At 39.9% G+C, this 26,571-nt stretch overlaps 1 protein-coding gene and 1 pseudogene across 9 annotated transcripts in view; one reads left to right on the forward strand and one right to left on the reverse strand.

Annotated features, from left to right (window-relative positions):
- The window catches only part of REPS1 (RALBP1 associated Eps domain containing 1), a 97,471-nt gene that overhangs the window by 62,367 nt on the left and 8,533 nt on the right, over nt 1–26,571 (forward strand). For 4 of the 9 annotated variants that reach the window (XM_063443293.1, XM_063443296.1, XM_063443295.1 and 1 more), the window contains 6 exons: nt 639–726; nt 2,033–2,134; nt 9,161–9,233; nt 10,135–10,253; nt 11,738–11,805; nt 15,955–16,134. In XM_063443293.1, the coding sequence (XP_063299363.1) occupies nt 639–726; nt 2,033–2,134; nt 9,161–9,233; nt 10,135–10,253; nt 11,738–11,805; nt 15,955–16,134 (630 nt within the window). The remainder of the gene's footprint in view (nt 1–638; nt 727–2,032; nt 2,135–9,160; nt 9,234–10,134; nt 10,254–11,737; nt 11,806–15,954; nt 16,135–26,571) is intronic. The other 5 variants (XM_063443298.1, XM_063443294.1, XM_063443297.1 and 2 more) reach the window with 3 other exon arrangements.
- Nucleotides 12,353–13,081, reverse strand: LOC134587135 (high mobility group protein B2-like; annotated as a pseudogene).

Genomic DNA, 26,571 nt, shown 5'->3' on the forward strand with positions numbered 1-26,571 from the left:
ATGGAAGCAGCAAGCTTGCTAAGTTAGAGTGCTTCTCCCCCCACTCCCTCTCAGAAGCTCCCTTAGGAGCATATGGAAGCCGTGATTGTGTGCATACATTTTAGAAACCTCTTGTTGGCGTATTTCCTGGTTGAGCAAAGAGAGCAAGGTTGAGGTGTTTTTCCTAAACCCCCACTAAAAAGACATGCATGTTTTCTCTGTGGTATATCTACTACATTGTTAATTTAAGCTAAAAAATTCCAATGTTCAGTGAGTACTTCTGATACCAGCTGCTACCCAGTGATTGTACACATCTGAAGCAATTGTGTAGATTTGTGTTTGGTTGTTTTGTAATTTATTTTTTTTTTTTTTTAAATGTCTATCCAAGTGATTTAAACCTTTTTTTGTAACATCTCCATATATCTACTTGCCAAAAGTAGTAGTCATTTTATCTATAAGTGAGTGTCTTATAGTTAAAGTAATTGAACTTCATACATGTGTGAACAAATCCTTTACAATAAGACTAAAAATCTAGTCTCTTAATTACATTTATTACAGCATGCATTTTTTTCTTTTTTACTTGATGCAGTTAGGCATTTTAAAGATTAATTATATTTAATCTGTCTATAATATTTATTTGTGTGTGTTTTTGTTTTCAGGATACAGCTATTGTGCATCCTGTTCCTATAAGAATGACTCCAAGCAAAATCCACATGCAGGAAATGGAACTAAAAAGAACTGGAAGTGGTTAGGCATATGAAAGCATATTCTCTCCTAAATAACTTTATTTCTTTACAAACCTACACACATGCATAATTTCCTATGTGTTTAGATGAATATGTTTTTGATTACCCTTTAAATTGCAAGTGATGACTCGAACCTACCATTATAAATGTTAATTCTCTGCTTGGTCTGAAATTACGAAAAAAAGAATAATAAATATTGATAACTGCCAACTATCCTAGATACTGTGTGACAATTATGACTGCGAACTCTATTCCCGGTCAGATTTGTTTGATGGAATCTTATTTTTAGAGAAACGTCTACAATACTTATGTGCAACCACATAATTAAACATTGCACTGTGAAATTAGCTTTTCTGCTGAGAGAGAGAGAACTTCAGAAGAGCTCTGTGCATGGGTACCCCTGAGAGTGGGTTACCAGCATGGCTGTTTAACCCTTGTCCACATGCACCAAGATGGTTATTTGCTTGGTTGGCTGCAGGCCAGTTTAGTAATATGTTAAAAAAGAAGTCTTTCAGGAAGACTACTTTTTTTTTCTAGCGGGACTCGCACCCTCCATGTACCTGTAGCATATGTACTCAATGTTGGGAGGTATGCATTTATCATTCTCATCCCTTAAGTTAAACTGTTAATATAAATGTGATAATTTATGATATAAAATGCCAGAAACTATTCTAATTTTATAAATTAAGGGGAAACCAACCAACCCTTCAGAAATGTCCTGTCAGAAAATGTTACTCTTACATTAATGTTCCGCTGATCTGCAGTGAAACCTCATGTAGGTTGGTAGCAGCTACCAGACTGCATGCTCTGTCAAGTGGATCCTGATGTACAACCCCCGTTCTTTCCAGATGTGTTTTCAGGTTTTTTTTGGGTTTTAATTCAGAGCAATTTTATTGATAACCTATCTCCTGGTACTCATGACATTTTTTAAAAATGCTTTAGAGTAAAATTATTATATATATATTTTTTTTTTTGAGAATTCCTTAACAAAATGACCCTTGAGTGCTTCCTTGTATTATTTTGTTCAGATTTTTAACTAAACCTAATTATGTATACTGGGTTATAACAAAGGCACATTGAAGAGCAGCAAAATGCAGTAGGGCCCAATTATCAAATCATGTAAAACATACTAATAACAATATTCACATGACCTGTTTGACCCATTATAGTTCATGCATTGGTTATGAAGTTCTCTGCCTCAGATGCATTTCATTTTTCTTGACAGTGGATTGTTCATTTATTTTAATGTTAACAGAAATCTTGAAATTGTAATTGCCGTAATTTAATGCATTGTTGTCTATTTCTAGATCCTTCAAATCCTACAAGCCCTCTACATTCAAAACCTCAAGAACTCTCTGAAGAAAGTAATTTAAGTTCCTCGGTTAAGTTTGTTTCTGGAAATCCTGTAGGTAAGTAATATGGTGTTTTGCACTACACTTTAACGTTTGAAGCTGCTGCATCTTCATAAAATCTTTTTAAATAAATTTTAAGCTCCTCCCCCAAATTACCTTTGGTACTATAAAGTGCCTCTTACCTCTATGAACCCCAAATGATACAAAAGCAGATAACTGCAAAATTTAGTTTTAGAAAATCGGGGGGGGAGTGAGCACTGCCTCTAATCTTCAGGAAAAAGAAATAAAGGTAAGTAAAAATGTATGCTTTTCCCTTCAGATTAGAGGCAGTGCTTTATAACAGAGAGATCCAAAGCAATCCCCTAAGGGTGGGACTCATTTCACAACTGCTTGCAACACTTTGCGCCCAAAAGTTGCGTCTTCCGAGACCAGCGTGTCTAATTTGTAATGTTTAACAAATGTGTGAAGAGATGACCATGTGGCTGCAGAACAAATTTGAGAAAGTGTATCTAAAGCCCTCAGGGCCCAAGATGTGGACGTAGCTCTGGTAGGATGAGCTTTAATTGAGATAGGTGTAGGAATGTTAGATGAGGAATATGTCAAACGAATGGAGTCCTTTAACCATCTGGCCAGAGAGTCTTTAGATGCCATAAAACCTTTTCTAGGACCATGAAACAAAACAAAAAGTCTGTTTGTTTTCCTAAAGGACCTTGTACTTTCTAAGTACTGGAGTAACGATCTCTTAACGTCCAAGCAGTGGAATTTTACTTCGAAGGCATTAGAAGGCCATTGGTAAAATAATTTCTTGATTGATGTTAGACGTAGAACAAACCTTGGGAATAAAAGAAGGATCCAGCTTTAAACCCACTTTGTCTTGATAGAAAACTAAAAAAGGAAAAACTGAATTAAGGGCTTGAAGCTCTCCCAATCTTTTTGCCGAGGTAATTGCCACCAAAAATAAAGTTTTGAACAATAAAACCTTGAGAGAAGACTTTTCTATAGGTTATCAGCAGAGCGCTGATAAAACCAAATTAAGATCCCATGGTGGAAAGGTTTCCCGGATGGTAGGAAAAAAGGAAACAAAGCTTTGAAAAACCTGGTGATAATAGAATATTCAAATCCAAACATCTGAATGAGAAGAAACTGATAGCAGAAATTTGGACCTTGTGCGTGGCAGGTTTCAATCCTTTCGCAAAGCCAATTTGAAGGACTTTAAGGATGTTGGGAATGGAAGCGGTTATGGGATTTTCTTTTGATCTTAACACACCAGAAACAAAATTTCTTCTATATCATGGAATTAATCTTGGAAGTTTATTCTTTCTTAGCAGACATTAAAATCTCAATAACTTCAGAAGACAAACCCTTTTCTTTTAAGATCTGGTATTCAGAAACCAGACCATCAGGTTGAATTTCTTCAGAGTTGGAAGCGGTGCCATGGAGTGTTCCAGGATTTCTACTGACTGGGTTGATACGGGTATATTTGGGAGAACGGAGAACCAACTCTTTCTCGGCCACTATGGCAGAGTTATGATTATTCTTACTCCTTCTATCCTGATCTTCGGTAAAATCCTGGGAATTGGAGAAATATTAGGAAAAACACGGGCTAGGCTGTAATTCCATGTAATAGAAAGGGAATCTATGACCTCACGCATGTATGAAGGGTTCAAAGATGCAAATCTTCTTGTTTTCTTGTTTGTTCTTGAAGCCACCAGGTCTATTTCTGGATAACCGAATTTCTTTATTTGACTGAAGATCTGGGATGAGAGACCAATCTGCTTGTTTTAAATGCTGACGACTTAGGGCATCTGCCAAAATGTTGAATTCTCCTTTTATTTGTACTGCTGAAATAGACAGAAGGTGATACTCTGACCATAGCATGATTCTGGAACATAGATTTTCCAAACAAGCTGACCTTGTTCCTATTTTTTTTCTTGATATATGCTACTGTTGTAGAATTTTTGGATCTGTTTCTGGAAAGCAATGAGAGCCAGCCAGGCAGCCTTCAGTTCTTTGTATTTCAGTGAACTTCTTAAATCTTTTACAAGCCAAATTCCTTGTTTCTTCTTTTCTCCCATGTGAGCACCCCAACCGAGACCTGAGGCGTCTGTTGTTAAAATTCTGAAGGGCTTCATTAAGAAAGAAAGGCCTGACTGCAGGAAATGTGATGAAGTCCACCAGAGAGAGCTCTTTAGGGCTTGACTGTTGCGTTTCATATATTTCTTTGAAGAGGTCTCATTCTGGCCTTTGCCCAATTGACTGCTGGAATTGAGGCTGTGAAAAGACCCAGCAAACTCATTGCTTCTCTGATGGAGCAAAACTTTTTTCTCTGAGCTTCTGAATAGCTTGAGCAATTTTCATTCTTTTTTTTTTTTCTTCTTCATACTGACTTTGTCTGTAATCAGACCCAGAAACTGTATCCGTTGGATTGGTACTAATTCCGACTTTACAAAATTTATGAACCAACCATGCCGCCTTAGGGGGTCTAAAGCCGTACTGAGGTCTTGATAAAGTTGTTCTTTTGAGTCTCCAATTAAAACCCAGTCGTCTTAATAAGGGATGACATTGATGCCTCTTCCCCTTAAATCTGTGGAAATAACTACCAGAATCTTTGTGAAAACTCTTGGGGCTGAAAGGAAGTGCTCTGAACTGATAATGCAGTGTCTGTTTATGGCGAACCATAGGAATGTTTGTAGGTCTAGAGAAATAAGCCAATTTCCTGGTTGAATAATGTGAGTTGCAGACTTTGTTTCCATATGAAACTTCTTTTTTAGAATAAACTTGTTGACTGCTTTGAGATCTAAAATAGGTCTGCAAGAACCGTCTGGCTTCGGAAACAGAGTATTGAATAAGTGCCCAGGAATCTTACTTTTAATTGCACATTTTCTATCACTATCTTTAGAATAAGCTTTGACACTTCTCCATAAGCTTTTTCTGTCCTCGTCGAGTGGACTGAAGAGCATTACAATTTTCTTCTTGGGATCTCTGATAGTTCCAGATAGTAACCATTCCTTATCACTAAAAGAACCCAGCGATCTGAGGTAGTTTGTTGCTAGATATCCAGAAAGAGTCTTCCGCCTACAGGAATGGCGTCATAAGTTTCTTTTTGTCAGAGAACTTCTATTTACTCTTGTAATCAAACACCCTTCTTTGTTGACCTCTGTAAGTGTTTCTCCAAAAGGAGCTTCTGTAAGCGGATTGGACTCTAAAAAACCTTTTATTCCAATGCTGTTTCCTGCTGTTCTTCTGGTAATGCTTTCTTACCATCCGTCATTTGCTTCAAGAGATCATCTAATTTGAAACCAAAAAGTCTGTTCAAAAGGAATGTCACATAGAGAATTTTTTGGATGCTGAATCAGCCGGCCAGTTTCTCAACCATACTGCTCTTCTTGCCACCGTTGATAAAACCCATAGCTTTAGCTGAGATCTTCAGACTTTCTGTAGAGAAATCAAATACGAAGTCAGATGCCATCTTGATATATTGTAACAAGTGAACTGGATCTTCTTTGGATTCACCCACATAAATCTTTTTTAATTCTTCCAGCCAATGCTTCTGTGCCTTTGCCACTGAAGTTCCTGCAATCAGTGCTTTACATTGAGATGCTGAGAAGATAAACTGTTTCTTCAAAGAAGAATCCATACGTTTTTCCATAGCATCTTTCAAGCCATTGCTTCCCCAATAGGTAAAGTGGTCTTTTTAACCAATTGATGGTAACAGATCTAAGAGGCACTCAGGATCCTCTCTGATGACAAAAAGAGTTTTAAAGTGCTCAGAAAAAGGTTTCCTTCCTTGAAATTTCCATTCCCTTAAAATCAAAACCTTTAGCTGTGGATGAAAAGGAAAAGCCTTAGATCTTTTTCCTTTGCTCCTGAATTGTTCCTGATCACCCATCAGAAACTGGACTTCCTTAACTAGTTTTCCAACAGATTCCTCTGGAAAAGAAAATTCTTCATACTGAAACTGAAGATTTAGATCTTACCTCAGACAATTCCCATGATCTAAGCCTTTTCTTAGCAGGTTTTTTTACTGCTGAATCATGAGAAGCAGAGGCCTGAGCAGACTGAACAACTGCAGACTGAATTTAAACAATTGTTGGTTGCAAACTTTGCTGTAACCAACTTAAGAAAGTTGCCATCTCTGATTTCTTGGCTTCCTCAGAAGCCTCTTTAGTACAATTGGAACAAATCTTTCACTTATATCCATCCGGCATGGGATGTAGAACATTTCCATTTCTCTGAAGCTCTCTCTGCAGTCTCAGATTAGACATACTGAAGAGAAAAAGAGAGAGACAGAGAAATTGAACAAAATATTAACTACAAATTAATTCAGGCCAGACATTATTATTTTATTTATATAGCGCCATCAGATTCCGTAGCGCTTTACAATGGGTGTAAGATAAAAACAAAAATTCTTACCTTAATGGCCAGAGTATGTTGAAGGGCAGGTGAGAACACACTTGCAACATATTCTGAGTGCACCAGGCAAACAGTTAGTTGCTGCTGGTTATATAGCCTCTAAAGCTCCTGGAAACCAAAATTTAAAGAAAAAACCATGTTTTTAAATGTTGGCGCCTGAATATTGGATTCGCAATGCGCGCCGCGATTCCACGGTGGAACGCATTGCAACCTGTATGTGCATTCCACCGCTAAGACCTCACAGCTCGTGCACTCATGCGCACCTTCGCCTTACGCGTCACTCGGCGCGGTCTCATGCAAGTGTCTGGCGTGCTTACCACTAGAAATGAGTTCTGGTGAAATCACCAGCGGTCAAATGAAGCATACTTCCTGGGAAAAAACTAAAACAAAGGGGAAAGCTTGATACAACCTCCTCTGTCAAAAGCAGGCAAAGAACTGTGGTTCCTTGAGGTAAGAGGCACTTTATAGTGTCAAAGGTAATTTGTGAGAGGTGCTTAAAATTTTGGGGGTTTGCCTGCCTGTTTTTTCCCTCCAGATTAGAAATGCCTGTTGCAAAGCACTACTTCTAATCTGAAGGGAAAAAATAAATTCTCCCAATGGGCCATAAAAATGTTGGCGTAACTGGGTGCATAAGTACTGCCCATCGTCGTTCCCCTTTTTGCAGGTAAAAAGAGGAGTTGAACCAAATAATAGTTATTCTCCAGGGTCCATCTAATACATTCTATAAGAAAGTTAATTTGTGTAGATGATAATGTTTGATCATGTAACAAGAAATACTTGACAGCTGCACATCCCTTGTCATGTGGTATGCATGTATATAAGTAGGTAACATCACAGGTTACCCAGCGGTATCCATCTTTCCATACAAAGTCCTTCAGCATCCTTAGGACATCCATGGTGTCTTTCAGAAAGGACTTTGTTTAAACCACCAGTGGTTGAAGATCAGAATCTATATACTTCGACAGGTTGTTGGAAATAGACACAATAGGTCTCGCTGGTGGGTTCTGTAAATCCTTGTTCACCTTTGGCAGAATATAGAAGACTGGGGTTCTTGGTGATTTTTATATTTAAGAACTCGTATTCTTTGGATTTTAGAATACCCTCCAGTCTTCCTCTATCCAAAAGTGCTGTCAAGGATTTTCTCATCTTCCCCAGTGAGTCTCAATTTAGTTTTGTGTAAACCTCAGTCTCCTCCAATTGGCGTGTGCATTCTGCCACATATTTCTGAGTGTCCATTATCACCAAACTACCGCCTTTATCTGCGGGTTTGATGACAATATGATCATTTTCTTAGTCCTCTAAGAACAGCCCTTTTTTTTTTTTATGTGAGGTTACAATTTTTATTGCCAAAACAAGATATTGAAGTCCCTTGACGTGCCAGTCCTATTTTATTTAAATTGTGTTGTGCTTTATTGCTGTATTCTGCTTGTGTTATTTATGGGTGCTGCCATTGCTTTGTAATACTGTATTTGTGCGTATGTGGGATGTTATATTGTATGTGTACATAGGTAAGTTGTGGTATTGTGTATGAATGTGAGCTGTGTATTTGGGCTTCTTGTGGAATTGTGTGTTGCATAGTTTGTTTGATGGTTTGTTTTTGTGTGAGACTGCTCGCAGGGTAGTGTGTGTATGTGGATTGTCAGTGATGTGTTTGTGGGGACTGTGTGTTTGTATTGGGGCTCTTTGTATTACTTGGATGGGGACTTGTTCTGCAGCTCTGTGTTTTTAGCTAGCCATGTGGGTGGCTTCCCCGGGGTCTAGTAGGTATCAAGCTGGATGGGTACATGCCAAGGGCAGGAGCTGAGATAGCTGCTGTGGGCCCCTCTACTCTAGTGTTGTTTTCTTTTCACAAGTGCTGGAAGGAAGTGATCCAAGTTATTTTCCTCTAAGTGCTGCAATTTTGCAAATTGAGGATTGTCCCTCACCTCTTTTTTGCACTAGCAGATATCTGAAGTTGCACTCTAGCAGCCTTGCTCTAGCACCCTTGAGTGTCGTGCAAAGGCACCTAGAGTGCCATAGGTTGCTGATCACTGGTGTAGATCATGCCCCTGCAGTCTCGCTGCTCAATTCACTGCCATTTAGAAGTCAAATTACTAAAAAAAATTTGGTTTACCTTTTAAATTACATGTTGACTTACTTCAGAAGTTTTTATCTCCTTCTCTGGAAATTGAACTTTAATAACACACAGGAGGCCTCTGTAGGGTCTAGAAGTCTATTAAACGAGCAGGCGATTAAGCAGAATGTGCAATACAGGAAGTGTTAACATTAGATGCCTTTACAGGAAGTGTTTAAGTAGGATGTGCAAGTCACATGCAGGAAGGTGTGACTAGGGCTGTGTAAACAAAGTGACTGACTTAAATCCTAAATGGCAGAGAATTGAGCAGTGAGACTGAAGTTACATTATCTATACATCAAAATTGCTTCATTAAGATGGTTATTTTGGTGAGTATAGTAGCCTTTTAAGCAGCCAGGTAATGAGAATGAGTAATAAAAAGGACGTGTGTTTTATCTACTACTATTTATTCTTAATGTCTATTCTGATTAGTAAACTGTTGTCCTTTTTCTATTTTTTTTCTATGTATCTGTAAATTAAATTATCTTTACTTGAAATTGTTGTGGTGTATTGTTGAATGTTAATGATTGTGTATGGCTATATCCTTTGCTTTGTAGCAGATGGTTACAGCAGTTCTGACTCCTTCAATTCTGATCCTGAGGAAATTGGGAATGTGGTTACCAGGCAACGGTGAGTATTCACGTGTGCTGGATTTACAGAGTAATTCTGATCATGCTGTGTTTTATGGTGATTTATCTTGGTATACCATACAGAGCCGTTATTTAAACATTTTATACATGCTCTAAAAATTGTAAATGAAAATGTATTCTTAAAATTAAAGAGGGGAATAATGGGAGTAAAACATCATTATTCAAATGGTAATGTTTGACCTAGTGGGCAAAAAAATGTCTGCCATACGTTACTATAAACCCTACCCTATCTGTCTAGTAAGTGTTTGTTGCAGTGCTTGGTCCATGTTTACATTTTTTTTTTTTTTATACCTGGAATGGAAAAAGAGAGAAAGTAATGGGGAGAGGCTTAAATGATGCCTAGAACTAAGATATTGTTTACAGTTGCATGCCCTGATCACTCAGAATAATACCAAATTTTGTCATGTTTTGATAATGTTCCTTAGTCTAAATGGGATTGAAAGCAATGAGAAAACATCAGTAGCAAGATGACGTTGTGGCAGGAGTAACTGCTTGAAGCGTTGCTCATTGCCATATTTTGCTGCTTAACTGGCTTTAATATGTATGAATATTTGACCATTTTATTGAAATTTCTGTGAAATTCCAATACCATCTGCACTAGTTTGTCTAAACAAATGGCATCTCTATGGAAAAATCCAAAAGTGACAATGCCACTTCATTATTATGTACCTGGTGGATAGGGCTGATAGTGTATTGATATCTCTTTGGTCCTTGTTGTGAAAAGAACCTCTTTATAGCCAGGTATTTAAAATATATTTGTTGAATTTTTTTATTCCTTTATGTTATTCATTATGAGATGCAGACACTGGACCTCTTATGTGGATATTGCAAATGTTGAGTTTCAAGTTATGGCAACATGTTTATTTTCGCTTATCGTACAGGTCCCATTCAGGCACTTCTCCAGATCATATAGCACCTCCTCCTCCACCACCAAGACCTCAAGCCTCCCATTCACGTTCTTCGTCTTTAGATATGAACAGGACATTTACAGGCACTACAGGTGAGCATGTATGTAACTACTGTTTAGAGGTACACTATAGGCACCCACACGATTTCATCTCAATCAAGTGGTCTGTGTGCCATGTCCCTGCGTTTTAACCCTGAAAGTGAAAAAGATCTGCAGCAACAGCAGTATTTACATTGCTGGGTTTAGATGCCTCTAGAGGTTGTCACTATGACAGCCACTAGAGGCGCTTCCCTCCAAATAGCAGAGTGAAACTCTGTTTCAATTATGTGGTCTCATCAAGACCATCTGATTGACGCAGTGCTGCATGTTGCCGCGCATGCACACCAGCCTTCCATTGCTTTCCTGTTGGAAGGAATTGGATTGGTTGAGATCTTGAAGGTGGGAAGGCAGCTCAGAGACCAGTGAAGCAAGGAAGAAAAGCCAAGTAAATAACTTTTTTTTAGAAATGGGAAGGGAGGGTTTGATCACCTAAGAGGTTAGAAGGGCAATAAAGCGTTAGGAATATGTCTTTGTATTCCTAAAGCTATAGTTTTGTTAACATCAGAGGTTGGGAAGCGCAATCAAGATATAAGGCAGTTATTTTTAAATGGAGTTTCTGAGCAATAGAATTTAAAAAAAAAAAAAATTTTTAATATAGGTTGAATATATTGAGTGGAAAAATATACCACTTGTAATGTATTGGTTAGCTAAGTAAGCATACATAACTATACATAACCATGGGTTCACCCTTCCCTAATTTAGAGAGTTTGCAAGATTAGAAAGAAATAAATTTATTATTTTGCGTTTACTGTTCCTTCTTAAGACTCTTTAAAAAGAGGTTACTTACCTCTCATTTAGTGGTAAGATGGTCTTTTTGCCATAGCTTTGTTTTTCCTATGGCAGGTCATCACTAGTGACAATATTTTGGTAAATTTAATGCTTATCATAGCGACATTTTCTGCGATGGGTCTTGTTTGCAGCAATTGCTTCCTTGTGAAAGCAATGCTTCTAGTAGTGAAGTGTAGAAAAAAACTTCTGTCACAAATCCTCATTTCCACTTTGAGGGAGTGTACAAGATGAGCGAACAGTGGAACACCAGGAGCGTGAGCTATAAAAGTACTGACTTCTCTTGAAATCAGCAAATTTATGAACGAAGGCTGCAGTGATACTCTGTTAATCCCAAAAGCATTGCAACACGTTAGGAATTAGTTGTGTCCATTTAACACCATGTTCCAAATAAGTTTGTGGTGGTCGTTCATAGCCAGCCAGAATAAACTCAAAAGGTTGCTGTGCAAGATCCTGAGCTTGCCTTCCCAAGTTTACATGCTACATATGTGCAAAAGAATGCACACTAATATAATCTTTAGAAGCATGATCACTAGAACAGACCAAGTATGAATATTTCATAGTTAAATTTTAAATACTTATTAACTGTGTTAAGGCAAGAATGTTGGCGAGAAGGATGGGTATAGAGCTGGGCACTCTTTATTTGTATCCATGTATTTAAACAAAAGCCTTGTCTTTCTTATGGTCTTCAGCAGGTCAGCAGCAGACTACAGCAGTTGCACATCCTCCTGCTGTACCACCGCGACCACTGCCCACACAGGTACAGTGAACTACCTATCTGCAATACTAGATTATTATTTTCAGAATCTTATGCTAGATTTTCTTCTCAATACATTGTAGAGGCAAATTTCAGGGCAACGGTTTACATTTGATACCAACACTGTTTGGTTTTCCACCTGATGTAACCAGATCTCATTATTCACCTAGTGTTCTTTTTATAACAAAATAAATTAAAGCGCTTCTTTTTTTGAAAATAAATATTTTATGACAAAAAAATTAGAAAAAGTACAATGCACCAGGTCTACAGGACTAAAGTATATTGGATGTGTCACTAACATCAGGCAACCCTTAAAATCCATTAAATATGCAGAGAATTCCCACTTCAAAAGCTTTAAGTCAACAAAAAAACAGCCCTTTGAACTACTCCTTATTTTAAAAATATAGGTTTTTACCTAATGGATCACATTACCTATACACAAGTCTGTGCATTTTTTTTTATATAACCAAGCGAACAAAAAGTTGCACTTGAGTTCATATTTTTAGGAAGACAATGGGCTTCAAAAAATTTATACAGCAGGCAAAAACATTCACTCATCATCCTCCTCCTCTTCTTCATCTTTTTCTTCCTCATACTCCTCATCATCTTCAGGCTCAACCTTCTTTTTAGAACCAGCTGGCCTACCTAGTACATTTTTGCCAACATCATCCTTGCCCTTTGCCCAGTATGCAGCAACATCCGTCTCATATTTTTATTTTAGTTTTCCTGCTTTTTGCTGATATGGCTGTTTGTCTTTTGGGGTCTGCTCGGTCCACATCTCTCCCAATTTCTTTGCTGTATCACCAATAGACAGACCAGGGAAGTCACTCTTTATTTGTGGACGATGTCCTGAGCAGAAAAGGAAGAATGCAGACGGTGGTCTTTTTGGTGCATTTGGGTCCTTCTTTTTCTTTCCTTTCTTCTCTCCCTTAGGTGGTACATAAGTTATAATTTCTTGTTCAAACCTTATCACCCTTTGCCAAACTTAGATTTTTCCTTGGCAGACATGGTCTTCCACCTCTCTGAGCATTTCTTAGAGAACTCTGTGAAGTTGAACAATGAGTCTGGGTGTTTCTTCTTGTGCTCCTCCCTGCATGTCTGCACGAAATAGGCATATGAGGACATCTTGCCCCGGGGCTTGTTAGGATCTCCTTTTCCCATGTTTAGTTATTTCTGAGTGTAGATCAGACTCAGTATCTGATGACTGCTCAGTGTGTGCTCTTGCAGTGAAATGCTTTACCTCACACGCAATACTGCTTCTTGTTTTCCACACTAATACCCCTCACAGCAGCATGATGGTCAATGCTGGCTGACACGCCCACCGGCACTCCGAAGATGGTCAATCTTGTGTGCCGAGATACAGATTCTTAGTTGCTAGAGGGAAGACATTCTTCCTCAGAATCATAGAAGATGAGGTGAACTGAAGTAATCAAAACAGTTGTCAAGAGGCTTCAGATGGTATGAAAAGAGACACCACAAGAAGGTAGTTTAAAGTCCAGAAAGACATTTTAAAATGTGTGTGTGTGTGTGTGTGTGTGTGTGTGTGTGTGTGTGTGTGTGTGTGTGTGTGTGTGTGTGTGTGTGTATATATATATATATATATATATATATATATATATATATATATATATATATTCTTCCAAATAGGTAGCTGCACTCACGGATTTTAAAAGTCCGAAATGTATTAGTAAATGTTAAAAAGACGATCAACGTTTCAGTCCTGCATAGAGGACTTTCATCAGGATCAAATACGGTGGTTTACTAGCACCCGGTCACAATGGGACATTAAGGCGTGAGTGCAAGAGCATTTTTGTATTATATATATATATATATATATATTTATTAAAATCATGTTCTGCTGATGTGCTTTTTTTGTCTTTAAGAATCTCATGGGCACTTTAGGTCTAACTGCACAAGTAGCACAGAATCTCCCAGGGCAGATGCCTTGCCCACTTAGTTGTCATCACATGTATACAACTCTTTAATTGACTTCCAAAAAGTCAATCTAGAACCCTAAACAACTTTAGCTTGTTTAAAAGCTTTATGAATGAATAGTGTGTCCTCTGTTTTTCATTTTGCAAAAAGTGCAGATTTCAATAGAAATTAATACTTTTAGGCATTAACCTGGTTACAACCCCTTGGCTTTCAAGCAGAAAACAGGTAATGTCACTTCCTGGTTTGGTTAGCTCAGTGGAGCTAAACTCACAGTGCAGCAATTGCCAAGAGCACCTGACTTACAAAGACTTCTTATTGAGCTGTATTGGGAAGTCTGTGATTGGACAGCCACAGAAAGTCTAGACAGGGTCAGAAGGGGAGAGCTTGCAAAGGCAGCAGACAAGAGAACTGCAGGTTTTAGATATATCCCCAATGAAAAAATACATAATTAAATGCATGCAAATTTTCATTTTGAGTATATCTTCTAAACCGTGATCCTCCACCTGGGGGGCTGTTTATTGGAAGGTGGGGTGGGGGTTTATTTTTACAACCGTTATTACAACTTTTTAGTAGACCTGCCCCTACTCGCGGCATAGCGAGTAGGGGCATTTAGGAGGTTTCAATCTCCCTTATGCTATTATTGGGGTTATATTGACCCCCATAGAGTGAGGGAGGACATGGGGGGCTTAGGAAGTGGTGGGGAGTGCTGATACCTGCCGCTTCTATTTTAAAATTTTACAAGGAGGGAGCTGCGATACCTTGTAATAAACTGAACAAACGAACACCGACATTCGGTGTTTGTTCGTCTGACATTTCTATTCATTCGGGTATTAAAACATTTCTAATCATTCATTCATCTTTCTGACGAATGAATAGATGAAATTCACGTTCGCATTTACTGGGCATGCGTAGGAATTTCACAGCACTATCTAGTGTGGGCAGATGACGTGTCCCACAGGGACTTCATCTACCCACACATAGATGGCGGCGCCTAGGTCTGGGCAGAAAATAAAGATTAAAAACGAAGTAATAGGGGCATTTGGGGATGAACAGGGGGACAATTAGATTTAGTGGAGTCCAGAGGGGGGGGGTTTAAAAAACAAAAAACAAAACTGGATTCGGCCATCAGTGCTGCTTTAAAGGATCTGTGCTATTATGACTTGGTGCCAGATACCTCAGGAAATGTTGAGTCCTTGTGGAGTCCATGCATCTTTGCATCAGAGTTGTTTTTGCAGCACGAGGGAAGCATGCTTGTTATTTGGCAGGATGTTTTAATGTTGTGGCTGATCAGTGTAAACAAAGGTAAATGCACAATGGTTGCTGTACACTGATGAGAGTGCCTGCTGGAAAACCTGTAACATCCATATAATCTAAGTACTGAGGGAGCAGTAGCTCATTTACAGGATTAGGTGCAATCATGGTGTTCTACTGACAAGCACACACTGGTGCAGCTTAAATTGGCTCTAAGCACCATAACCACTACAGCACACTTGTTGTTATATTGCTATTGCAGGCTTTTAACCTCATTCCCATGGGTTCTGTGTGAAACTATTTGCAAGCTGGGGGGACACAAATCAGGGTTCTTCCAGGCATCTGTTTCACAGTAATAGTGGTTATGGTACTATATGTCGTTTAAGCTCTATCCATAACATCCCAGTGCATGTAATGATGTTGCAGGATCATGTGCTTATTGGACAAATAGTTCTAGGTTGAGGGATATGTATTGCACAATGTTTGTGGACATATTACTGAGCAGTGGTACTGTTATACAGTGGCGTACCACTTTTAACAGTTATTGTTTAGGAGAAATTGGGCATGTAAATGTGCATACCAGTTGGGTTATGTAGCGTGCTACATGGCATTCAGATAGTTGAGGGTCTTCTTTGGATTGATATAATTCCACACAATTTCACAGAATTTGGTATGTTGAGGAAAGTGACAAACTTGTGCATTTGTTTCTAGTCTAGTAGCTTCAAAGTGGGCTTTTTTTGCAGGTCACAGTGTTGCCTATATTTATTACTGCACTCTTATGTATTTGAGTTTGAAAGCAAATAAATTAGCAAACTTTATTTCAGCTATTCCAAACTACTACAGGCTGCTATCAGCAATTATTTTCCACACTAAAGAATGGAAGCAAGCAACCTACTTCTCTTGCAGAGCTTCACAATTACACTCACTTTTAACATGTAAATGTCCTTTATTTATTACCCTTTCCAGACATCCGGTTCACATGGGCACCGCTCAGTGGAATCAGAAGGTCTTGTAGCTCATCCTAGTACTTCTCCTCAACAAATTCCAGAGCAGCCAAACTTTGCTGACTTTAGCCAGTTTGAAGCATTTGCTTCTTGTGCAACAGAAGAACCATCTGATGAATCAGAAAAACAGTCAGACGTACAGGTGAGTAACTTGCATATCTATAAATATGAACAGCCTATTGGATGTAAAGTTTGGGAGACTGAGGCTTTTTCCAGTACCTTACTGCTGTAAAATGTCAGTTTTTACAAATCATGGCTACGGAATTTGCTGGCACTATATAAATAATAATGGCTAGAGGAAGAAAAGGCCAAATATATTCGAGAATAAGGCTGTTTTGCTTAGTAAATCTAAAGAAATATGCAGTAAAGTTAAGGTCTGTGTCATATTGGTTAAAACAATATATATCAATAGAAAAAACGATTATAAATAGGATGGCGCAAATGAGAGAAGGATCTTAGTACATGCAGCAACCAACAAAAACAAATCCTGGTAAAACGATTTGAACATAAAATAACTTACAGTAGTGATGGTGCGCAAAAAAAAATAAAAAAAAAAATTCGTATTCACTATGGACCTCTTATAGAGAGTGAAAGTAACCCTGTGTACATAAAATGAGGTGTTTACATAGTGGAAATATTATAAATAATTGAAAAACAAACAGTGGTTGTGGTGAAACAAAGCACAATCTGTAGGTATACTTGCAAACTTGGAAATCACTCTGACACCTATTAAGGAGACAAAAACAGAAAAAGAGCTCCTAGTGCAGCATAGTAATTAACTTATAAATATATAGAATAAAGCAAACAGAGGTGCCTTTTAGGATTTACACTCACAAGATTGGAGTGGTAAAAGCACCACTCGTTGCTATAGCACTCAGGGAGGATCAGCCCCTAGAGTGCGTGGGATCCGTGGAAAGGAAGCTTGCAATCCGGATCTCAGGTAAGTATACTTTATTAATTTAAATTAAAAACAGCAAAACTTGTTGTGGAGGTAGTTAAAAGGGTCAAGGAAAATAAGTTTCGGGGATGCAGAGGAGGAAAACAGAAAAAGGGGAAAGAGACTGGACCGATAGCTCCAATAGGGATTAATAATATCTCCTCACACATCCTTACAAACAGTGAGATAATGGTCCTTAATAAGGGTCTTAAGTTTGCACCTATGCGGCACTTTAATCCATTTTCTGCATACATTGATCTGATGAAATATGGTCGGAGATTGGCTATTAAAAAGTTTTTTTTAAATACGAATTTTACTACAGAACAAAAGATAGATGAAGTAGATAGTTTTAAACATACAACTTTCCATAACAAATCAAATTTTAACCCTAGTCACCTCAAACATGGAAGCATTGAGGCATTTGAGAAGGCAGTTTTTAATGATTTTAAGAAACTGGAAAAAGGGAATAAGAATTGGAACCTTACACATGGTGAAATGGCAGCCCTTAGAGGTCTGAGAGAAAATGATCACATTGTCATCAAGCCCGCAGATAAAGGCGGTAGCTTGGTGATAATGGACACTGAGAAATATTTGGCTGAATGTGCACGCCAATTAGAGGATACTGAGGTTTATACAAAACTCAATGGAGATCCGTTGGGGAAGATGAGAAGATCCTTAACAGTACTTTTGGATAGAGGTAAACTGGCGTGTATCCTGAAGCAAAAGGAATATGAATTTTTAAATGTTGCATCACCCAGGACCCCAGTTTTTTACATTCTACCAAAGGTGCATAAGGATCTCCATAACCCACCAGGAAGACAGATTGTCTCGGGGATTGGCTCTATCTCAAACAATTTATCGAAATATATTGATTCCTTTCTTCAACCAGTGGTTTTTAAAACTAAGTCCTTTCTGAAGGATACAACAGACATCCTGAGGATGCTGAAGGACTTAGAATGGAAGGAGGGATATTGCCTGGTAACCTGTGATGTCACTTCTCTATATACATGTATACCACATGATATAGGATGTGCAGCAGTCAAGTATTTCTTAGAACAAGATCAGACACTATTACCTGCACAAATTGATTTTTTAGTAGAATGTATTAGATGGACTCTGAATAACAATTACTTCTGGTTTGGCTCTTCCTTTTATTTACAGAAAAGAGGAACGGCGATGGGCAGCACTTACGCACCCAGCTATGCAAATATTTTTATGGCCCACTGGGAGAATTCTTTTATTTATAATGAACATAGCTGGACTGCGCGGGTGCGGGCCTATCGCCGTTATATTGATGATATGATTTTTATTTGGGAAGGCACAGAAGACCATTTTAGAGAATTTTTAGAATACCTAAATAATAATACTTGGGGCATACGCCTTTAAAGTAATATCAGTACTTTATCCATTGATTTTTTTAGATCTCAAGATATACATAGAAAATGGGGTCCTGAAAACACTTTTTTAAAAAAGTTGATGTGAATGGTTATGTTTCATATCACAGTGGGCACTATTCACCATGGCTTAACAACATACCCAAGGGCCAACTACTTGGGTTGAAACGGAATTGTACAGAGGAAAAAGTGTTTGATCAGCAGGCTGAAGACCTTCTAAAGAAATTTAGGGAAAAATCCTATCCAGAAGATATCCTAAAAAAAGCTTTTAACGAGGTGAAACCAATTGCACAAATAGATCTAATTAAAAAAGAAAAAGTGAAAAATATGAATCAGGAAAGTTTTAATGAAGTGTTAGTCTTTGATTTTAATAATCAGCATAAATATTTGAAAAAAACTATCAACCGATTCTGGCCAATATTAAAAACAGACAAAGACTTAAGTGGGCTTCTCCCGTCCAAACCCAAAATTACCTTTAGAGGGGCTCAGAGTTTAAGAAGCAATCTTGTACACAGTTATTTGAGAGACAAGCCTAAGAGAGTAACGGAGAATTTCCTAGGACACCCCATCGGTTTCTACAGATGCAAGATGTGTCTTGCCTGTAGGAATATGGGGAATATTAAAGAGAGCAAAGTGGAAAAATTTAGGTCAGAGAGAACGCAAAGAGAATTCAAGATTAAAGAGCACATTTCTTGTCACAGCAATAATGTGATCTATTTGTTGAAATGTCCATGTAGATTGGAGTATGTGGGAAGGACGACCCGTCCACTCCACGTAAGGATAAGAGAACATATTTATAATATTAGAAAAGGATTAGAAAGTCATAGTGTCTCAGAACATTTTAAAAAAGTGCATGGACAGGATCCACGGGGACTAGAGTTCATAGGCATTAAGAAGGTACAGCGGGACTGGAGGGGAGGTGATTTTATTCGTAAGATCGGACAGGAGGAGATGAGATGGATATTTCAAATGGAAACACTAACTCCATCCGGTCTTAACAAAGATTTTGAACTTTGTAATTTTCTGTAGTTTAAAAAAAAAAAAAAAAAAAATTTATGTTTTTATATTTTTGATCTTAAATTTTTTTTTTTTGTATATATTTTTTACTGATTGTTACATCGTGAACATATGTATTTATATTCACGATGCTAATTCAGCTAAAATCGTTTTTTGGAATTTCTTATCACATATATAAATATGTGCAAAATTTGGTTTAGGCAATATACCCCATTTTATCAAGTTTTAAGTATTTTCAAAAGTAGTTGTATCTTTTTCTCTTTTTTTCTAAACAAATGAGCTGCCATGAAATAAGTTTCAAAGTGGTAAATACCCCCATTTACGTAGGGGTGTATATGTTTTTTGTTCCCTAATCCGGTTTTTAGATGTATTTTTAGTGGTATTATGAGAATGTGTGCTGCCATTTTAAGAAAAGAAATTGTCTCTTTTATTTAGAATTTTAAATGTATATATCTACTTAAATTCATAATGCTAATTGAATAAAATAAGTTTTTGTAGAGTTTCTTATTGCCCACAGAAATATGTGAAAAACTCGGTTTAGGCAATATAACCCATTTTTGTTCCAAGTTTATAATAAAAAAAAAAATATATCTATATATATATATATATATATATATATATATATATATTTCTTTTTAATATCTGAGACCCCATTTCTATCAGTTAGCACTGGGATCAGCAGTGCTACTAATAAGAGACTTATTTTGGACTTTGAAATGTTGATGAGAAAGGTTGTATTGATTTTAAAATGGTGGGTAACATGGACTGGTGTATATAAGACACAGGACAGTGGGAGGAAGCATCAGCCGTTTGACAAAGCCCTGTGGGTGGGGCGAAATGCATTACGGACCCCGAACCAGGAAGTGATTTGGAGACAGTCAGCAACAGCAGCCAGGATAGCAGCCGGAAGATTTTTTTACATTACATGAGTATATGGAACTTTCTTTGCGGTTTCCTGAGGCTGGTGAGCGGACTAACTACCTCCACAACAAGTTTTGCTGTTTTTAATTTAAATTAATAAAGTATACTTACCTGAGATCCGGATTGCAAGCTTCCTTTCCATGGATCCCACGCACTCTAGGGGCTGATCCTCCCTGAGTGCTATAGCAACGAGTGGTGCTTTTACCACTCCAATCTTGTGAGTGTAAATCCTAAAAGGCACCTCTGTTTGCTTTATTCTATATATTTATAAGTTAATTACTATGCTGCACTAGGAGCTCTTTTTCTGTTTTTGTCTCCTTAATAGGTGTCAGAGTGATTTCCAAGTTTGCAAGTATACCTACAGATTGTGCTTTGTTTCACCACAACCACTGTTTGTTTTTCAATTATTTATAATATTTCCACTATGTAAACACCTCAATATATATCAATAGTCTCTTATATTAAAAGTACAAGATTTCCTTATCTGTTTTTGAGCACCAGCTTACTTTTCATTTCTTTATATGTTGTATAGCAAATCATCCGACCTGGCATGTAAGAGATTATCCCCTTAAAGGAATTATATTTTATTAAATTCACTGCCTTAACCCCTGTAGCTTGGTGAGAGCACTAGTCTTATTGTCAGTGGGTGTTACACTAGATCTAAAGGGATACCATAGTCACCATTACAACTACAACTTCTGGTGAGCATAGTATGTCCTTGTAGGCTTTCTGTTGTAAACACGGCTTTTTTAGAGAAAAGGCAATATTTACATTACAGGAGATATAGAGAAAGGGACAGCGCTGAGAACACTTACTAGTAATAAAAGAATATATATTTTGGGTGGCAGCTAATCCTAGAAGTAGGGATCCCTCTTTCCCCATTTATGGAGACAGAAACCAAAATAAAAACAACAGAAGGGGTAGCGCCACAGAGTAATGATCCCCTAAGGTACAATGAAAAACAACTTAAATAGGGAAAATATTGATATATATTCGGAAATGTCCAGATTATAAAGTCCAGAGGTTGGATAAGTCCAAAACTAGTATTCCAATGTGGATGCAAATGTACACTTGCCAGGGGTGGTATCCGGATGTTTTAGGAGGATTCTTCTATGGGGATGTCACGAGATGATCAGCAGTGGATCCATATTTGGAAAAAGAAAGGAGTTGATAGTGCAGTATGTAATAGCAGGGAGAGTATAAAATAGATACGATATAGTCCTACTCACCTTGTATGAAGCTTGAACTAGCTCCAGTATAGTTAGCGTGCAGTGGTACAATCCCCATTTTAAGGATACGTGAATATAGCTTCGAAGTAGTGTGTGGACCATAAAATATAAAAGGAATGACAAAGAGTGCTCACAGTGTAAAATTCCAGGAGTATAAATGGCAAATATTGTACTTATTTGTTCCAGAGCAGGCAAACTGCTTTATGGATAGGGCATGGGTGGAATAATGGTAGGGATCAGTCTTTGTGTGTGTGTGTGTGTGTGTGTGTGTCAGTCACTCTGTCTGTGGGTTTGTATGGGTCAGTCTGTACCCGATGGATAGGCAGCCTTCTCAACCACCACAGAACGGATTGTGCCACCCCCTTCCTGCAAGGTAAGATCATGGAAAGGGGAATTTTTCATTTTTTTTTATTTTTATTAAAGAACACCATACACCGTCACAGATTACACCTTTTCATACACACACAGTGCACCCCTCACACACTTCATCCCACACCTTATCTCTTCACCCACATACACACTTCATCCCCACGTACATTTACACATACATGCTTCACCCCTTTACACACCGAATCATACACACATACACACCCCATTACACACACACACACACACACACACTACAGCTCCTTGATAAGCATGCAATGCAACCCCAATACACATACATACACAATGCAGCCCCCAGATGCGCGCACACACACACACAATCTCAAAATCTCCTCAAATGTGAGCATGGGCTACAGCCCCTAGTTACACATAGTACACCATAAACAGACTCCTATATACACACACTTCACCACAGCCCCTTCTAAACACCATGGAAAATTATCTTGCATCTCCTGAATAGGTTTTCCAGTTTCTGTGAAAAGGGGTCTTGCCTGTGGAACTACAGGCAGTGCTAATGTTGCGGTTACACTGGGGTCCATCGAGTGGCCCGTGCACTTAGGGCCACCCCACGGGCATGTGTCTTGAGGGGCACCAGGGCCCTCTCTGCCACTGTGCAGCAGCTTCCCCGGCACACAAGCCATTCCCCTGCATGGAAGATCATAAGCTCTGCCCCCACATGGAGCCCAGCCTCCATTCTCTAGCTGAGGACCGTGCTGCAGAAAGAGGCCTGAAAATGGCCTACCAGTTTTCCATCAGCCTCCAGTGCCAGGTAGGCTTCCAATACTTAGCATGACAGAGTGCTCTTGTATGTGCCTGCTACTGCGTGAGCTTATGTGTGTGTGTGTCAATGAGCATGTGTGTCAGTGAGCTTGTCTGTAGTGAACTTGTGTGTGTATCAGTGAGCTTGTGTGTGTATCAGTGAGCTTGTGTGTGTATCAGTGAGCTTGTGTGTGTATCAGTGAGCTTGTGTGTGTATCAGTGAGCTTGTGTGTGTATCAGTGAGCTTGTGTGTGTATCAGTGAGCTTGTGTGTGTATCAGTGAGCTTGTGTGTGCATCAGTGAGCTTGTGTGTGTGTGTATCAGTGAGCTTGTGTGTGTGTGTGTATCAGTGAGCTTGTGTGTGTGTGTATCAGGGAGCTTGTGTGTGTATCAGGGAGCTTGTGTGTGTGCGTATCAGGGAGCTTGTGTGTGTGCGTATCAGGGAGCTTGTGTGTGTGCGTATCAGGGAGCTTGTGTGTGTGCGTATCAGGGAGCTTGTGTGTGTGCGTATCAGGGAGCTTGTGTGTGTGCGTATCAGGGAGCTTGTGTGTGTGCGTATCAGGGAGCTTGTGTGTGTGCATCAGGGAGCTTGTGTGTGTGTGTGTGTGTATCAGGGAGCTTGTGTGTGTGTGTATCAGGGAGCTTGTGTGTGTGTGTGTATCAGGGAGCTTGTGTGTGTGTGTGTATCAGGGAGCTTGTGTGTGTGTGTGTATCAGGGAGCTTGTGTGTGTGTGTGTATCAGGGAGCTTGTGTGTGTGTGTGTATCAGGGAGCTTGTGTGTGTGTGTGTGTGTGTATCAGGGAGCTTGTGTGTGTGTGTGTGTGTGTGTGTGTGTATCAGGGAGCTTGTGTGTGTGTGTGTGTGTGTGTATCAGGGAGCTTGTGTGTGTGTGTGTGTATCAGGGAGCTTGTGTGTGTGTGTGTGTGTGTATCAGGGAGCTTGTGTGTGTGTGTGTGTGTGTATCAGGGAGCTTGTGTGTGTGTGTGTGTGTGTGTGTGTATCAGGGAGCTTGTGTGTGTGTGTGTGTGTGTGTGTATCAGGGAGCTTGTGTGTGTGTGTGTGTATCAGGGAGCTTGTGTGTGTGTGTATCAGGGAGCTTGTGTGTGTGTGTATCAGGGAGCTTGTGTGTGTGTGTATCAGGGAGCTTGTGTGTGTGTGTATCAGGGAGCTTGTGTGTATCTGTATCAGGGAGCTTGTGTGTATCAGGGAGCTTGTGTGTGTGTGTGTGTGTGTGTGTGTATCAGGGAGCTTGTGTGTGTGTGTGTGTGTGTGTGTATCAGGGAGCTTGTGTGTGTGTGTGTGTATCAGGGAGCTTGTGTGTGTGTGTATCAGGGAGCTTGTGTGTGTGTGTATCAGGGAGCTTGTGTGTGTGTGTATCAGGGAGCTTGTGTGTGTGTGTATCAGGGAGCTTGTGTGTATCTGTATCAGGGAGCTTGTGTGTATCAGGGAGCTTGTGTGTGTGTGTGTATCAGGGAGCTTGTGTGTGTGTGTATCAGGGAGCTTGTGTGTGTGTGTATCAGGGAGCTTGTGTGTGTGTGTGTATCAGGGAGCTTGTGTGTGTGTGTGTATCAGGGAGCTTGTGTGTGTGTGTGTGTGTGTGTATCAGGGAGCTTGTGTGTGTGTGTGTGTATCAGGGAGCTTGTGTGTGTGTGTGTGTATCAGGGAGCTTGTGTGTGTGTGTGTATCAGGGAGCTTGTGTGTGTGTGTATCAGGGAGCTTGTGTGTGTGTGCGTATCAGGGAGCTTGTGTGTGTGCATCAGGGAGCTTGTGTGTGTGTGTGTGTGTATCAGGGAGCTTGTGTGTGTGTGTATCAGGGAGCTTGTGTGTGTGTGTGTATCAGGGAGCTTGTGTGTGTGTGTGTATCAGGGAGCTTGTGTGTGTGTGTGTATCAGGGAGCTTGTGTGTGTGTGTGTATCAGGGAGCTTGTGTGTGTGTGTGTATCAGGGAGCTTGTGTGTGTGTGTGTGTGTGTATCAGGGAGCTTGTGTGTGTGTGTGTGTGTGTGTGTGTGTATCAGGGAGCTTGTGTGTGTGTGTGTGTGTGTGTATCAGGGAGCTTGTGTGTGTGTGTGTGTATCAGGGAGCTTGTGTGTGTGTGTGTGTGTGTATCAGGGAGCTTGTGTGTGTGTGTGTGTGTGTATCAGGGAGCTTGTGTGTGTGTGTGTGTGTGTGTGTGTATCAGGGAGCTTGTGTGTGTGTGTGTGTGTGTGTGTATCAGGGAGCTTGTGTGTGTGTGTGTGTATCAGGGAGCTTGTGTGTGTGTGTATCAGGGAGCTTGTGTGTGTGTGTATCAGGGAGCTTGTGTGTGTGTGTATCAGGGAGCTTGTGTGTGTGTGTATCAGGGAGCTTGTGTGTATCTGTATCAGGGAGCTTGTGTGTATCAGGGAGCTTGTGTGTGTGTGTGTGTGTGTGTGTGTATCAGGGAGCTTGTGTGTGTGTGTGTGTGTGTGTGTATCAGGGAGCTTGTGTGTGTGTGTGTGTATCAGGGAGCTTGTGTGTGTGTGTATCAGGGAGCTTGTGTGTGTGTGTATCAGGGAGCTTGTGTGTGTGTGTATCAGGGAGCTTGTGTGTGTGTGTATCAGGGAGCTTGTGTGTATCTGTATCAGGGAGCTTGTGTGTATCAGGGAGCTTGTGTGTGTGTGTGTATCAGGGAGCTTGTGTGTGTGTGTATCAGGGAGCTTGTGTGTGTGTGTATCAGGGAGCTTGTGTGTGTGTGTGTATCAGGGAGCTTGTGTGTGTGTGTGTATCAGGGAGCTTGTGTGTGTGTGTGTGTGTGTGTATCAGGGAGCTTGTGTGTGTGTGTGTGTATCAGGGAGCTTGTGTGTGTGTGTGTGTATCAGGGAGCTTGTGTGTGTGTGTGTGTATCAGGGAGCTTGTGTGTGTGTGTGTGTGTATCAGGGAGCTTGTGTGTGTGTGTGTATCAGGGAGCTTGTGTGTGTGTGTGTGTATCAGGGAGCTTGTGTGTGTGTGTGTATCAGGGAGCTTGTGTGTGTGTGTATCAGGGAGCTTGTGTGTGTGTGTATCAGGGAGCTTGTGTGTGTGTGTGTATCAGGGAGCTTGTGTGTGTGTATCAGGGAGCTTGTGTGTGTGTGTATCAGGGAGCTTGTGTGTGTGTGTATCAGGGAGCTTGTCTGCAGGGAGCTTGTGTGTGTGTCAGGGAGCTTGTGTGTGTGTCAGGGAGCTTGTGTGTGTGTCAGGGAGCTTGTGTGTGTGTCAGGGAGCTTGTTCACTCCCCGCAGTGACCGGCTTTAATGTGTCCTGTGCGGCTTGGCAAAGGGCTGACAAATCCCAGGTGCCAGGGCGAAATTTCTAGTTGCACTGGCGACCGGACACCTGTGATTTGTCGAGCCCTGGGTATTTGTGTGTGTGTGTGTGTATACACACACACACACACACACACGTGTGTTTGTGTGTGTGTATATATGATATGATATATACATATATATGTGTGTATGTACACTGTTCAAAAAAATAAAGGGAACACTTAAACAACACAATGTAACTCCAAGTCAATCACACTTATGTGAAATCAAACTGTCCACTTAGGAAGCAACACTGAGTCACAATCAATTTCACATGCTGTTGTGCAAATGGGATAGACAACAGGTGGCAATTATAGGAAATTAGCAAGACACCCCCAATAAAGGAGAGGTTCTGCAGGTGGTGACCACAGACCACTTCTCAGTTCCTATGCTTCCTGGTTTTGGTCACTTTTGAATGCTGGCGGTGCTTTTACTCTTGTGGTAGCATGAGACGGCGTCTACAACCCACACAAGTTTCTCAGGTAGTGCAGCTCATCCAGGATGGCACATCAATGCGAGCTGTGGCAAGAAGGTTTGCTGTGTCTGTCAGCGTAGTGTCCAGAGCATGGAGGCGCTACCAGGAGACAGGCCAGTACATCAAATGTGCATGTGTCTGCTCAAACGGTCAGAAACAG

Source organism: Pelobates fuscus, chromosome 2, assembly GCF_036172605.1.
Source record: "Pelobates fuscus isolate aPelFus1 chromosome 2, aPelFus1.pri, whole genome shotgun sequence".
In the NCBI taxonomy this organism is placed as follows: Eukaryota; Metazoa; Chordata; class Amphibia; order Anura; family Pelobatidae; genus Pelobates; species Pelobates fuscus.